This window comes from Anolis sagrei, chromosome 5, assembly GCF_037176765.1.
Source record: "Anolis sagrei isolate rAnoSag1 chromosome 5, rAnoSag1.mat, whole genome shotgun sequence".
In the NCBI taxonomy this organism is placed as follows: Eukaryota; Metazoa; Chordata; class Lepidosauria; order Squamata; family Dactyloidae; genus Anolis; species Anolis sagrei.
The window spans coordinates 13,264,780-13,280,039 of NC_090025.1; the positions used below are offsets into that span (position 1 = coordinate 13,264,780).

The following is a 15,260-nucleotide window of genomic DNA, read 5'->3' on the forward strand; positions in this document are numbered from 1 at the left end:
ATGTTGTTAAAAAACCCTCAAGGTTATTGCATATCTATTAGTAAAACTCTAGGGCCCCTTATTTTATTTATTTATTTATTTATTTATTTATTTACCTTACTTATATACCGCTGTTCTCAGCCCGAAGGTGACTCACAGCGGTTCAAAACAAATACGAACAGCAAAAATTCAGTGCTACAGTATAACAGTTAACAACCTAACACATTACACAATTAATAAACAATTACTACAATACCCATTCACTGTCGTCTCATCATCAATAACATGTTCCCTTCCACACAGCTGAATAAAATAATAATAAATAATAATAAAACTTTATTTATATACCGCTCCATCTCCCCGAGGGGACTCTGAGCGGTTCCCAGGAAACATCATAAAACATACAAAGTAAAAAAACAACATAACCATAAGATTAACAAAACAAAATATACATAAAAATTGTCGCCATAACACACATATATTTAAAAGTAATTCCACATTTTCTGCTTTGAACTGGAATATATGACAGTGTGGACTCAGATATCCCAGTTCAAAGCAGATATTGTTGCATCTTCTGCTTTGATATTCTGGGCTATATGGCTGTGTGTAAGGGGCCTAGAAAAAGCATCATTTCCATCTGTAATCCAATCTGAACAACACACTAATTTATTCATTATAATTTTAAACTTTTAATTTTTCACTCCTTTTCACTTCTTGAAGATTACTTATGACATTAAGAAGTGGCTGACTACAGTGATCTCTAATACGTAGTGCTCTTAAGAAAGCATGAAACATGAACCAAACAGGGAATTACTCTTGGGTGTATATTAATGATTAACCACCTCCATACTAAGAAGAACAGATGGACAATAACAAGAAATCCATTTCAGTCAAGGTTATATAGACGTCAGTCCTGGATCCTGCATGAAATCATGTTTAAGAATTTGCTCAAAGAAATGGACTATACTTTATTAGATAAAAGACATGGAAAATTTGTAAACATTTCAAACGATATGCAAAAAGTCACGACGATTTATTTTTTTCATGTCAGGAGCAACTTGAGAAACTGAAGTCGCTTCTGGTGTGAGAGAATTTGCTGTCTGCAAGGATGCTGCCCAAGGAACACCCAGATGTTTGAGGTTTTACCATCCTTGTGGGAGGCTTCTCTCATGTCCCTGCATGGGGAGCTGGAGCTGACAGAGGGAGCTCAACCCGCTCAACCCAGATTCAGACTACTGCCCTGTTAATCAGCAGTCCTGCCAGCACAAGGATTTAACCCACTGCAGCACCAAGGGCTTTTATTATAATAAAGACCACCTCTTTATTAAAATATTAAGGATTTTAATAAAGGCGGTCTACAAACAATAAAATTAAATGAAGAAATATTTGACACTATGCAGAAAGTAAAATTCTGAATATGTAAGAGATAAGAAACATGTGACAGTGGTGTCTAACAGTTACACAGTGGGGGGGGGAGGGGGCTAAGATCGATAAACCAAGGTTGAATCATCAGTATCATTTTAAATTGTCTTAATTCAAACACTACAGCCAATAAGAGCTATTTCTTTTGCAGAAGAAAATCCATCTTCAATGTCTATAGCAAAACAACCCAGACTCCAACTACATTTAGGATTACTGGAAACTCCAAATTAGATGATTAAATTAAGAGAATATAGTACTACAATAAAGTAAAGGTTATAGTAGTAGTGTAAGATTAAGTATATGCAAAAAAGAATCATAGCAGCCATCAATTCCCCTGTCCTATTGTCAATCAGAATACTTGACCAAATTTAACATCAACTACTTTGCTGAAAATGATGCCAGAGAAGGCTACTGAGTGACAGATAATGCAGAGCTAGAGGAAAGGCCTTCAAAAGCTAAAATACGTAATATAACAAAAGCCAGGACAGTGACTCCATGAATCACAGGAAAATTAGTGTTTAAGAAAACATCAATTACATCTCAACTACTCAATTACATCTGCCCCAAGTGTAAACAAATCACTCGCATGGAACACAGGATCCGACAACTCGAGGACCGTATTAACACCCTTAAGGACATTCAGGAACTTGAGCTGTTCTTAGACACCACACACCACACTGTCCTAGACACGCAGCCCATATCACACCAACATTACGGGGAGGCTCAACAGAACAGCACCTCAGTTGTGGACAACCCTCAGGCTTGGAGAAATGTCACCCTTAGAAGGACACATAGGACCCGGAAGCCTCCTCAGAATACTTCCGCTCCGCTGCAGTTACACAACAGATTCCAAATTCTCACACAACTATCACCTGACCAAGAAACACAACATATTGGGGAAGACCAGAATGGCTTAGATACTGATCAGTGGCTCATCCTTGATCAGTGTGCAGGGGATAGCCCTGACTGGGACAACACTTCACAACATTCACACTTGCACAATCGTGCAGGTGTACCATCCCCAACCGTAGACCAGGTGCAACAGGAACACATACAGGAGAACCATAGGCTCTTGGACGAATCTCAATGGATTGTCCTTGACGAATGCACCGGGGATGTCGAGGAGGAGGACAACACTTTTCACCTACACAATTCACACCAACAGGATCACTTTTCTGGAGACCTACACACTACAATGCACAAAAGGGGCCCTGTCATTCCCAAAAGTAAACAGGTCTTGGTAGTAGGCGACTCCCTCCTTAGAGGAACGGAAGCTGTCATTTCCAGACCAGATGGGATGGCTCGAGAAATATGCTGCCTACCGGGGGCAAAAATACACCATATCACTCAGAGGCTCACCAGGCTCCTCAAGCCCTATCACCGTCCTCCCCTCATGTTGATTCATGTAGGAACCAATGATACTGCAAGGCATACGTTTCAAAAGATCACAAATGATTTTCGAGCTCTAGGAGCAAAGCTAAAAGAATGTAATGTACAGGTGGTCTTTTCATCCCTCCTCCCTGTTGTAAGACACGGACCCACAAGAGCCAGAAAAATAGTACAGGTCAATGACTGGCTTAGAAAATGGTGTCAGGAGGAACGCTTTGGCTTCCTCGACCATGGCCTGCTTTTCCAGGAGGATGGCCTACTGGCAAGGGATGGGGTGCATCTCACACAAGTAGGAAAACACCTTTTTGCTCACAGACTCGCAAACCTCATTAGACGCACTTTAAACTAGGTCCACCGGGGGAGGGGGACAACAGCCTTGCGAACACTACTTTACCCACAATATCTGGGAATCGCCAGAAGGCTAAACGGAGGGCTGCACAAACACAACAAGGACCAAGTACCCAAAGCACAATAATCCCAATTAAACAGCTCAGGGGAAGATCTCAGGGGCTCACATGTCTTTACACTAATGCACAGAGCATGGGAAATAAACAAGACGAACTCCAACTTTTAGCACAACACCACAAATATGATATCATAGCCATCACTGAAACCTGGTGGGATGACTCCTATCGCTGGAATGTAGATATCGAGGGGTATAACCTCTTTCACAGAAACCGAACAAAGGGGAGAGGAGGCGGAGTAGCCTTATATGTCAAAAACTCTTATGCTGCAGAAGAAATTCAAGACAGCAATCTGGGAAACCAGCTTGAAATCATCTGGATAAGAATCAAGGGAACTGGGACTCAAAAAGATGTCGTTGTAGGCGTCTACTACAGACCCCCAAGCCAGGAGGAAGAACTTGATGAAGTCTTCTGCCAACAGTTGACCAAACAGGCACAGAGAAGAGATGTAGTAGTCATGGGTGATTTCAACTATCCCGATATTTGCTGGAAAACAAACTCGGCCAAGAGTACAAGGTCCAACAAATTTCTCGCTTGCCTTGCAGACAATTTCATGGTCCAGAAGGTAGAAGAAGCAACAAGGGGATTGACTACTCTTGATCTCATCTTAACAAATGCGGAGGACCTGATCGATGTGGTCGAAGTGGTAGGATCCTTAGGGGCAAGTGACCATGTGCTCCTGCAATTTGAGGTACAAAGGAAGGCCGAAACTAAGACAAGTCAAACCCGCATTTTGGACTTTAGGAGAGCTGATTTCCAAAAAATGAAGGAAACGCTGAGCAGCATTCCGTGGACACAGATACTAAAAGACAAGGGAGTTACGGATGGATGGGAATTTCTCAAGAGTGAAATACTCAAGGCGCAATTGCAAACTGTGCCAACAAAGAGAAAAAATAGGACAAGTGCAAAGAAGCCAGAATGGATGTCCAAAGAACTTCTAACTGTGCTAAGACACAAAAGAGACATGCACAAGAAGTGGAAAAAGGGAGAAATCACCAAAGAAGAATTCAAACAAATAGCCAACACCTGTAGGGAAAAGGTCCGCAAGGCTAAAGCAAAAAACGAGCTCAGACTTGCCAGGGACATTAAAAACAATAAAAAGGGCTTCTATTCTTATGTCAGTAGAAAAAGGAAAAACAAGGAGGCGATAGGACCTCTTCGAGGAGAAGATGGGGCAATGATGACAGGGGATAGGGAAAAGGCAGAACTACTTAATGCCTTCTTTGCCTCGGTCTTCTCACAAAAAGAGAGTTTTCAACCTCAGCAAGATGGAGTGGATGAGGGTTTGGAGGACATCCAACCCCAAATTGGGAAAGAAGTCGTTCAGGAATACCTGGCCGCTCTTAATGAGTTCAAGTCCCCAGGGCCAGATCAACTACACCCCAGAGTATTGAAGGAACTAGCGGAAGTCATTTCGGAACCATTGGCAACCATCTTCGAGAGTTCTTGGAGAACGGGAGAAGTTCCAGCAGATTGGAGGAGGGCCAATGTGGTCCCAATCTTCAAGAAGGGAAAAAAGGATGACCCAAACAACTACCGTCCGGTCAGCCTCACGTCGATACCGGGCAAGATTCTGGAAAAGATTGTTAAGGAAGTGGTCTGCAAACACTTAGAAACAAAAGCAGTCATCGCTAATAGTCAACATGGATTTATCAAAAACAAGTCATGTCAGACTAATCTGATCTCTTTCTTCGATAGAGCTACAAGCTGGGTAGATGCGGGGAATGCCGTGGATGTAGCGTACCTGGATTTCAGTAAGGCCTTCGACAAGGTCCCACATGACCTTCTGGCAAGGAAACTAGTCCAATGTGGGCTAGGCAAAACTACGGTGAGGTGGATCTGGAATTGGTTAAGTGGACGAACACAGAGAGTGCTCACTAATGCTTCCTCTTCATCTTGGAAAGAAGTGACAAGTGGAGTGCCGCAGGGTTCCGTCCTGGGCCCGGTCCTGTTCAACATCTTTATTAATGACTTAGATGAAGGGCTAGAAGGCATGATCATCAAGTTTGCAGACGACACCAAATTGGGAGGGATAGCCAATACTCCAGAGGACAGGAGCAGAATTCAAAACGATCTTGACAGATTAGAGAGATGGGCCAAAACTAACAAAATGAAGTTCAACAGTGACAAATGCAAGATACTCCACTTTGGCAGAAAAAACGAAATGCAAAGATACAGAATGGGTGACGCCTGGCTCGAGAGCAGTACGTGTGAAAAAGATCTTGGAGTCCTCGTGGACAACAAGTTAAACATGAGCCAACAATGTGACGTGGCGGCAAAAAAAGCCAATGGGATTTTGGCCTGCATCAAGAGGGGCATAGTGTCTAGATCTAAGGAAGTAATGCTACCCCTCTATTCTGCTCTGGTTAGACCACACCTGGAATATTGTGTCCAATTCTGGGCGCCACAATTCAAGAGAGATATTGACAAGCTGGAATGTGTCCAGAGGAGGGCGACTAAAATGATCAAGGGTCTGGAGAACAAGCCCTATGAGGAGCGGCTTAGGGAACTGGGCATGTTTAGCCTGAAGAAGAGAAGGCTGAGAGGAGATATGATAGCCATGTATAAATATGTGAGAGGAAGCCACAGGGAGGAGGGAGCAAGCTTGTTTTCTGCTTCCTTGGAGACTAGGACGCGGAACAATGGCTTCAAACTACAAGAGAGGAGATTCCATCTGAACATGAGGAAGAACTTCCTGACTGTGAGAGCCGTTCAGCAGTGGAACTCTCTGCCCCGGAATGTGGTGGAGGCTCCTTCTTTGGAAGCTTTTAAACAGAGGCTGGATGGCCATTTGTCAGGGGTGATTTGAATGCAGTATTCCTGCTTCTTGGCAGGGGGTTGGACTGGATGGCCCATGAGGTCTCTTCCAACTCTTTGATTCTATGATTCTATGATTCTATGATCCTAGAAGTAAAATCAGGTAGGCTGAAAATTTCCAGAATACTGAATATCACTTTTCCAAGGAGTTGTACATCCATCTGCAACCATTATATTCATAGAAGCTTTGCTAGAAGCCAAAATAATCATGCCTATCACAGACATTCTAGTAGAGATGCAGTTCAATTCAATAGCTTAACATCTCCTGAGTACTGCTATTTGAAAATTCAAAAAGGCTGAAACAAAACCTAGCTGCATGCTAACTAGTGCCTCAGAAGTTCCCCATCTTCTGAACTCAAAACGCTAAGTATTTCAGAAACCAGCATATGTACATGTACGTTTCAAACATCCTTACTTTGACTTTTCATTTCCAAATCTTGAAGGCCAAACTACTGTAATGTCTAAGGTACTTTATTTGCAAACCTAAACATCAAGCATTTTTCTAATAAGTGTGAACTCAGAGGTGCCTCAATAACCACATTCTGACCACCCCTCATTTATTATAAATGATATTAGACCAAACACTTGGTTATAAAATAAGCCTGAAAGACACATAACCACCATTACATAACAACCAAAATTGCCTGTTTCAATTCAAGCTCTGTGTGTGGTATGTCCCTCTGGTTTTTGAGCTCATGCAACACATTATTCTAGGACAGTAACATGCCCGCTAATGTTAGCATACCCAACAAACTGTGTATGATATGCCATCATTGTCCACTTACCTATTTCAAAAAGAATTAAACTCTCATCCATGGAGAATCCTCTAGTTTCACAATTGCTTCTTTTGTAACTACTATACTGACATCCATTTATTACTACTAATGAATTAAATGGCTAAAATTAAGCACTGACCAAAGAAAGAAATAAAAACTTCTGCCATATATCGCTGACCACATCCTTCCACAGGAATAACATTCAGTTCCAGCAATGTATTTCTCTTACATAAAGTATGTACAGTATATCTAATATTTGCAAGGTATCTTTAAATGCTAAGCAATTTTTAAAGTTATTAGGATTGCCTGGATATTATATAAAAGCTACAAAGGAAGAACATAGGTCATGAGTGTAAAGTAAAGGCCTATACAAAAGGAGTAAATTATTGAAAGGAATGCTAGAAAATATGTCTCTGTTATACATTATGAACACTGATTTCTATGCATGACTTCTAAAGCAGAAAGGAGGACTACAGCAGAATTAATATGGAATGCATTCTACATTTTTGTTCTGTCAAACAGTTATGCTTATCTCGACGATGCACAAAGACCAATAATGAAAATATGCTTAATAAAAGCTATGGCAAAGGATTTGCTGTGCAGAATCCTTTGCCATAGCAGATCACAAACCGATTCTCAGAAAATATGCACACTAAAAGGTTGCTCGATAGGATTATTTATATGACTTGAACTACTAATGTCTGCATACAGTATTCCTGCTCTTTTTTCATGTCCTGTTCTTGTTTACTTTGGGGCTTTAATTGTTTTTAGGTGGTCTAGACTTCTCCTTCCCTACTGTACCATTCTGTCTGTCTCTTCTTTTAGATCTAATCCTACAGAAGGTTAAGACTTAAATCCAATTGATAGCCCTAAGAGATGTGACTGACTAAATCAATGGGAACTTGTTAAGTCATAAATGCCACTGAGTCTTTTCTCATTTGAACTACAAAATGCCATACAAAGATTAAGATTGGTGATCATGGGGCCCTTCAGATGATGTTGGACTGTAACTCCCAGCATTCCTCACCACAAGCTACCCTGTCTAAAGATTGTGGAAGCTGCAATCTAACAACATCTGAAAGACCACATGATTCCTATTCCTGCTAGAAATATATTTTATTTGAGCATATAACTCTGACTATCCAATATAAATATTGATTAAGTGCTTCCAGGTTTTGGTCTGGGGTTTTTAAAGTGTATATTAGAAGGGAAGGGGGTGTTCCTTTTAGCCAATTTGGTAGAATCAGGTAAACTAATGATAAGAAAGAGGGAAATCAACTTTTAATGTTTTATTCTGATTTGTATTTACAACCGATAGACTTATTATGGCATTATATTATGTTGTCTGTTGTGTTGTATGTGTGTTACATGCATCTATATTAATATCATTTTTTTTAAAAAAAGATGATAAAGCCAATTTTGTGACAAAGGTTTTTTAAAAATCCATAAAAATGGTAAACAATCATGAAAGGCCATACAACCTGAGAAACTCACAGCAACCCAGTGATTTTGGCCATGAAAGCCTTCGACAACACATGAAAGGTTGGTTACAGATGCTTAGAAAAAGAACCCTCCAGCCCACACACCATATTATCCCACACTACTTTACAATCTAGCACTACAGCTATAGTACGACATTACAAAGATTTATGAGGGTTACCAAATTCAAGCATAACTTCTGCTTCCTTTCACTCCAAAGAAAGTAATTAACACTCTGCCTCAGTTTTGCTTTCTGCTTAACATAGATAAGTACCTGACTCACAAAGACTTGGCAAAGATTAGCATGACACTCCATTAACTGTTACGAATTCATAAGCTATGAAGGGTTTATGCCACTGGACAGGTTAAACTAGTACATCAACAGTGTGATTAACCTCTGCTATGTACAGAGACCATTCATAATTAATCCCAGTACACTTCTAAGATCAAGTCAAGTCACATACCTTCAAAAGTGTACATGGCTCAAGAAGTTCTTTTTTGTGTGCCAATACCCATCAAAAGCAAAACAGATAACCAAGGTGGAAGTGGCACCTTGTCTGTGGAATGGCATTCACAAGAGGGATTTTTCCTGGATGCTTTTTAGCAGATTTCTCAAGTGGTCTCTAGGCTATTCAAAATGCTTTTGTCTACCTATAAAATGCATACTGTCCTGATTGTTTTGTTTCACATGTACACATTACTAGTTTTGAATAAAAGATTTGCTGAAACATCTTGAACTGTTCTTTTTTTCTGTGGTGTACGTAACTATCCCTGTTCTCTCTGTGCCACCACTGCGGAATTATTTTAACACTGTGGACAGGAGATAACGTGAAAAGACTGTAAAACTTGGAAGATATGTTGGAAAGCCTAAACCAGAAATGGGCAAAGTTGGCCAGGTGTTTTGGACTTCAACTCCCACAATTCCTAACAGCCATATAACAGTAGGGAAAAGTAATGTTTAAATCAGTTTCCAGGCTATCAGATGTGGGAGGCCATCAATCAATGGTTTGGAGAAGGCACAGATCTAGGGACCATATTTTAAGGAACAGTGATTTAGAGAATAATCATTACACCTGAGCAGAAATTATACCATTTGATAGCACTAAACACCAAAATAAAATCTCTGTGAGAGCAAGGAACTGCTTTTTTGCATGAGAACTTCTATTAAGCCCCTTCTGCTATAAAGGTAATACCAAGTTAAAACCAAATCCAGTTAAAAACCAAACTCTTTCACAATCAAGACTAGTAGAACTTTAACACCAATTCAAGCAACTGAAGAGACACAAAGTATTATGGAAAGAGATAATCTCCTTTCTGATAATTTTTCATCAAAATCTTACCAGTGTAGATTCATCTCACAACTAAAGTCAGCTTTCAGAACAAAATAAGATTGAACACACAAAAAGTGAAGGGGAAAGCTTCACTTCAAAGCAAGACTCAACAGTTGTTCTAATTGATCATCTGCCCTATCTCATGTTTCACATCGTCCAAACTGAAAGAGTCAAAACAATCACCAGTTTGTTCTTCTTCACCAAGGATGAAGCTGCCAATCAAACTGTACTATATACTATGCTGGTGTTTGAAATAATGTATTTTTAATCTTGTTCAAAGCAATAACCATGCTGAAGAAAAGCTAAGACCTTCTTTCCTCTATTATATATGAGAATTATGAGCTTTCTGTGTTCAGCTCTTTGGGCAGGAAGAAAACCTTGTGCCGTATGCGAAAGGTGGTGATTTTTAAGAAAAAAGAAAATATGCCCCCCCCCCACCCCCCACATATATAAGAATAACTGCTAGTCAAAGCATGCTTTTTGGGGAAGCAAGTACCACAAATTTACTTGTGAGTGAAAATACAAAGGATAGGAACTGAAGGATCTCCTTACTAGAGCGGTTACAAATTTATTTTTAGTCTGCATTGATCATAATAAGCTCAGTGGCTGTTTTAGGCTGATAGGTGATGAGTAGATTTTAAAAATAAGTTTACAGGTGAGAGAGAAGGGATGACAGAATCTTCAACTGAAAGCGAAAGAGAATCAGAGAGACAGAGAACCAGTGAGCATTATCCCCACCCTTAAAAGCTGATGGAGGAGTGAAGTAGGAAGATAGATGGATAGATAGGCCCTAAAAGTAACACAGGGAACTTTTCTTTCCTGAAATATACAGCATCTGTGGGCTAATAAAACAGAAAAATTGATAGACACACACACATCTATGTGAGCCTCTGTGTGCATGTCTATGGATGAATGCCTGTTATACGTATGTGTTGCATACACATACATGCATATATAACACTTGTATTCACATATACATATACAGTATGCATATGAATATGAATGGATGGGCAACGAAAATCCACATAGTCAAAGCAGTGATATTCCCCGTAGTAACCTATGGATGTGAGAGCTGGACCATAAGGAAGGTTGAGCGAAGGAAGATAGATGCTTTTGAACTGTGGTGTTAGAGGAAAATTCTGAGAGTGGCTTGGACCGCGAGAAGATCCAACCAGTCCATATTTCAGGAAATAAAGCCCGACTGCTCCCTGGAGGGAAGGATATTAGAGGCAAAGATGAAGTACTTTGGCCACATCATGAGAAGACAGGAAAGCTTAGAGAAGACAATGATGCTGGGGAAAATGGAAGGAAAAGGGAAGATGGATGGATGGTATCTTTGAAGTGACTGGCTTGACTCTGAAGGAGCTGGGGATGGTGATGGCCGACCTGCACTCACATGAGCAGAAGTGTGTGTGAATATACATGTGTGTGTGTGTGTGTGTAGATAGATACGAGTCCCAGAGTTACAAACATCCAACTTACAAACAATTTACAGTTAAGAACGGGAGTGAGACAATAGGATGTGTGAGGAATCTACCCCTCGGAAGGAAGGGCAATCCAATCCTGGAAGAGTTATCATGGAGAAATGGGGTTTCCACTGAAGCTTTCTCACCAATCCTTGTTTCCACAACAAGCCACTTTTTTTCAAAACCAACTTATCAGAGGGACAGAATATGAGGAGAAATCTTCTGAACAGGGCACAGACAGAAAAACAAACACCACAGGGGTGTTAACCTCTCCCTTCCAAATGAATAAACACAAAGCTTATATGTAATAGAGAGAGGCTGGAGTTACACTAAAAATGTACCTGTTCTTATAAACAAATTCAACTAAAGAAAAACGTACCGAACCTGTCTTGTTTGTAACTTAGGGACTGTCTGTATACACACACACATATATGTGTGTGTGCACGCGTGTGTATACTATATATACCATGTGTCAGTGTGTGTGTGTATGTGTGTATAAATATATTGTCATGTACATATGTATGCAGTGTGTATATATGTATGTATACATGTGTGTGCATGCATGTGTGTGCATATAAATATACTTGTGTGCATATATGTGTGTGTGCATATAAATGTATGTGTGTTTACGTGGGTGTATGTATATATATATATATATATAGTGTGTGTGTGTGTGCATATAAATGTGCGTATATATGCATATGAATATAAATCTACTTGTATGTATGCATATAAATGTATGTATATGCATATAAATGTACGTGTACGTGCATATAAATGTATGTGTATATATAGGTATGTGCATATAAATGTACATGTATATGTGTGTGCATATAAATATACTTGTGTGCATATATATGTGTGTGTGCATATAAATGTATGTGTGTTTACGTGGGTGTATGTATATATATATGTGTGTGTGTGTGTGCATATAAATGTGCGTATATATGTATATGAATATAAATCTACTTGTATGTATGCATATAAATGTATGTATATGCATATAAATGTACGTGTACGTGCATATAAATGTACATGTATGTGCATATAAATGTATGTGTATATATAGGTATATGCATATAAATGTACATGTATATGTGTGTGCATATAAATGTATGTGTGTATATATGTATATGCATATAAATGTACGTGTATGTGTGTGTGCATATAAATGTGTGTATATATGTATATATGTATATGCATATAAATATACGTGTGTATATATATGTATATGCATATAAATGTACGTGTATGTGTGTGTGCATATAAATGTGTGTATATATGTATATATGTATATGCATATAAATATACGTGTGTATATATATGTATATGCATATAAATGTACGTGTATGTGTGTGTGCATATAAATGTGTGTATATATGTATATATGTATATGCATATAAATATATGTGTGTATATATATGTATATGCATATAAATGTACGTGTATGTGTGTGTGCATATAAATGTGTGTATATATGTATATGCATATAAATGTACACGTATGTGCATATAAATGTATGTGTGTATATATGTATATGCATATAAATGTACGTGTATGTGTGTGCATATAAATGTGTGTATATATGTATATGCATATAAACGTACGTGTATGTGTGTATATATGTATATGCATATAAATATACGTGTGTATATATATGAATATGCATATAAATGTACATGTATATGTGTGTGCACATGTATGTGTGTATATATATGCCTATGTGTATATGTGTATGTGTACACATATATTTTTGTGCGCATATGCATATGTGTGTGTATATGCGTATGTAAACTTTGACCCTCCAAGTATTTTGGTTTGGACCTTAACTCCCACAATTCCTAACAACCAGTAAGAATTGTGGGAGCTGAAGACCAAAACACCTGGAGGACCTAAGTTTACCCATGCGTGATAGATAGATAAGATAGAAACAGAGACAGTATATATAGGCCGTGGGCGGGGTCCTTTAAAACGACCCCCCCCCCTCCTCCTGGCCCTCCTCCTCCTCCGTCCTCGAGGCCTGTACTCACGGGCGGCGCCTCCTCCGCTCCGGTGCGGGTGGGCTCCTTCAGTGGCGGCGACGTAGCTGAGGAGGACGGGGAGCGGGGTGCCGGCGGCGGGGCTCCCGGGCGGGGCGGCCCTCCAGGCGCTTTGGGGCCGGCGGCCGGGCGCCTGGAGCGCGGAGGCGGCTGGGCCTCTCCCGGCTCCTCGGCCCGGGTACAGCAGGAAGAAGGGCGGCGAGGCGGGGGCCTCCTCCTCCTCCTCTTCGGCCTCCTCCTCGTCTTCCTCCTCGTCGTCTTCGTCCTCCTCCCCGTCCTTCCTCCTCCTCCTGCGGTGGGGCTCCATCCTGCCTCCCGCTCCCTCCTCGCCTTCTTTCTCAACTTTTTTACCTCAGGAGGGAAGACGCCGCACCAACCGCCGCTCCCGCCACCAAGGGAAGGCGGGACCCGGCTCCGGAAGCCAATCAGGAGCGCCCTCCTCCTCTGACGGATGGGAGCCCTCGCCAATCAGCGCCTCCCCCTCCTCAGGGAGATACATGTGAGGCCTCAGGGAATTCCTTCCCCCCCTCAGCAAAGGAGAGAGAAGCATTCTCATCAATAGGAGCCTAGTGTCTAGATCTAGGGAAGTCATGCTACCCCTCTATTCCGCTTTGGTTAGACCACACCTGGAATATTGTGTCCAGTTCTGGGCACCACAACTGAAGAGAGATATTGACAAGCTGGAATGTGTCCAGAGGAGGGCGACTAAAGTGATCAAGGGTCTGGAGAACAAGCTCTATGAGGAGCGGCTTAAGGAGCTGGGCATGTTTAGCCTGAAGAAGAGAAGGCTGAGAGGAGATATGATGAGGGCCATGTATAAATATGTGAGAGGAAGCCACAGCAAGGAGGGAGAACCTCATTGATGCATCAAATGGAAACATTGTCTCCTTACTTAAAAGGAGGGGGTGGCATTGTATTTTTAATTTACAGCAAGCTTGTTTTCTGCTTCCTTGGAGACTAGGACGCGGAACAATGGCTTCAAACTACAAGAGAGGAGATTCCATCTGAACATGAGGAAGAACTTCCTGACTGTGAGAGCCATTCAGCAATGGAACTCTCTGCCCCGGAGTGTGGTGGAGGCTCCTTCTTTGGAAGCTTTTAAACAGAGGCTGGATGGCCATCTGTCAGGGGTGATTTGAATGCAATATTCCTGCTTCTTGGCAGAATGGGGTTGGACTGGATGGCCCATGAGGTCTCTTCCAACTCTTTGATTCTATGATTCAGGGGAAGGGGGTTCTCAGGAGGAGTCAGCTATTATATTCCTATGTTATCATTATTAACCCATATTAGTTTTATTACATTTCCTATTTATTGCATTCCTTTATTATTATGACTACTTTATTAACCCATATTCATTTGTAATATTTACAACCAGGCAAATCTTAACACCTCTCAACAAAAGATTCCTCCAGGCTCAGCCAGGCCTTCAAATGCTAATGAAGGTGGTCAGTTGAAACAGTCACACCTAGCTCCAGCAGACAAGAGTCCTTTGTCCCACCCTGGTCATTCCACAGATATATAAACCCTTTTTCCTAATTCCAACAGACCTCACTACCTCTGAGGATGCTTGCCATAGATGCAGGCGAAACGTCAGGAGAAAATGCCTCTAGAACATGGCCATATAGCCCGGAAAAACCCACAAGAACCTATTAATTTGTAATATTTATTATTATATTTATTATTACTAACCCATATTAGTTTATTATATTTGTTATTTATTACATTTGTTTATTATTATTACTATTTTAACCCATATTAATTTCTAATATTTATTATATTTGTTTATTATTACTAACCCACATTAGTTTATTATATTTCTTATATATTACATTCATTTATTATTATTACTATTTTATTAACCCATATTAGTTTATTGTTGTTGTTGTTCATTCGTTCAGTCGTCTCCGACTCTTCGTGACCTCATGGACCAGCCCACGCCAGAGCTCCCTGTTGGCCGTCACCACCGCCAGCTCCTTCAAGGTCAGTCCAGTCACTTCAAGGATGGCATCCATCCATCTTGCCCTTGGTCGGCCCCTCTTCCTTTTGCCTTCCACTTTCCCCAGCATCATTGTCTTTTCTAGGCTTTCCTGTCTCCTCA

General features: G+C 40.6%; 1 protein-coding gene across 4 annotated transcripts in view; it reads right to left on the bottom strand.

The window, feature by feature from the left end:
- Window positions 1-13,579, bottom strand: part of RUFY3 (RUN and FYVE domain containing 3) — a 72,188-nt gene extending 58,609 nt beyond the window's left edge. For 2 of the 4 annotated variants that reach the window (XM_060779387.2, XM_060779386.2), the window contains exon 1: window positions 13,154-13,579. In XM_060779387.2, coding sequence (XP_060635370.2) covers window positions 13,154-13,469 — 316 coding nt within the window. In that variant the 5' untranslated portion in view covers window positions 13,470-13,579. The remainder of the gene's footprint in view (window positions 1-13,153) is intronic. The other 2 variants (XM_060779392.2, XM_060779393.2) reach the window with 1 other exon arrangement.
- Window positions 13,580-15,260: the final 1,681 nt, after the last annotated feature.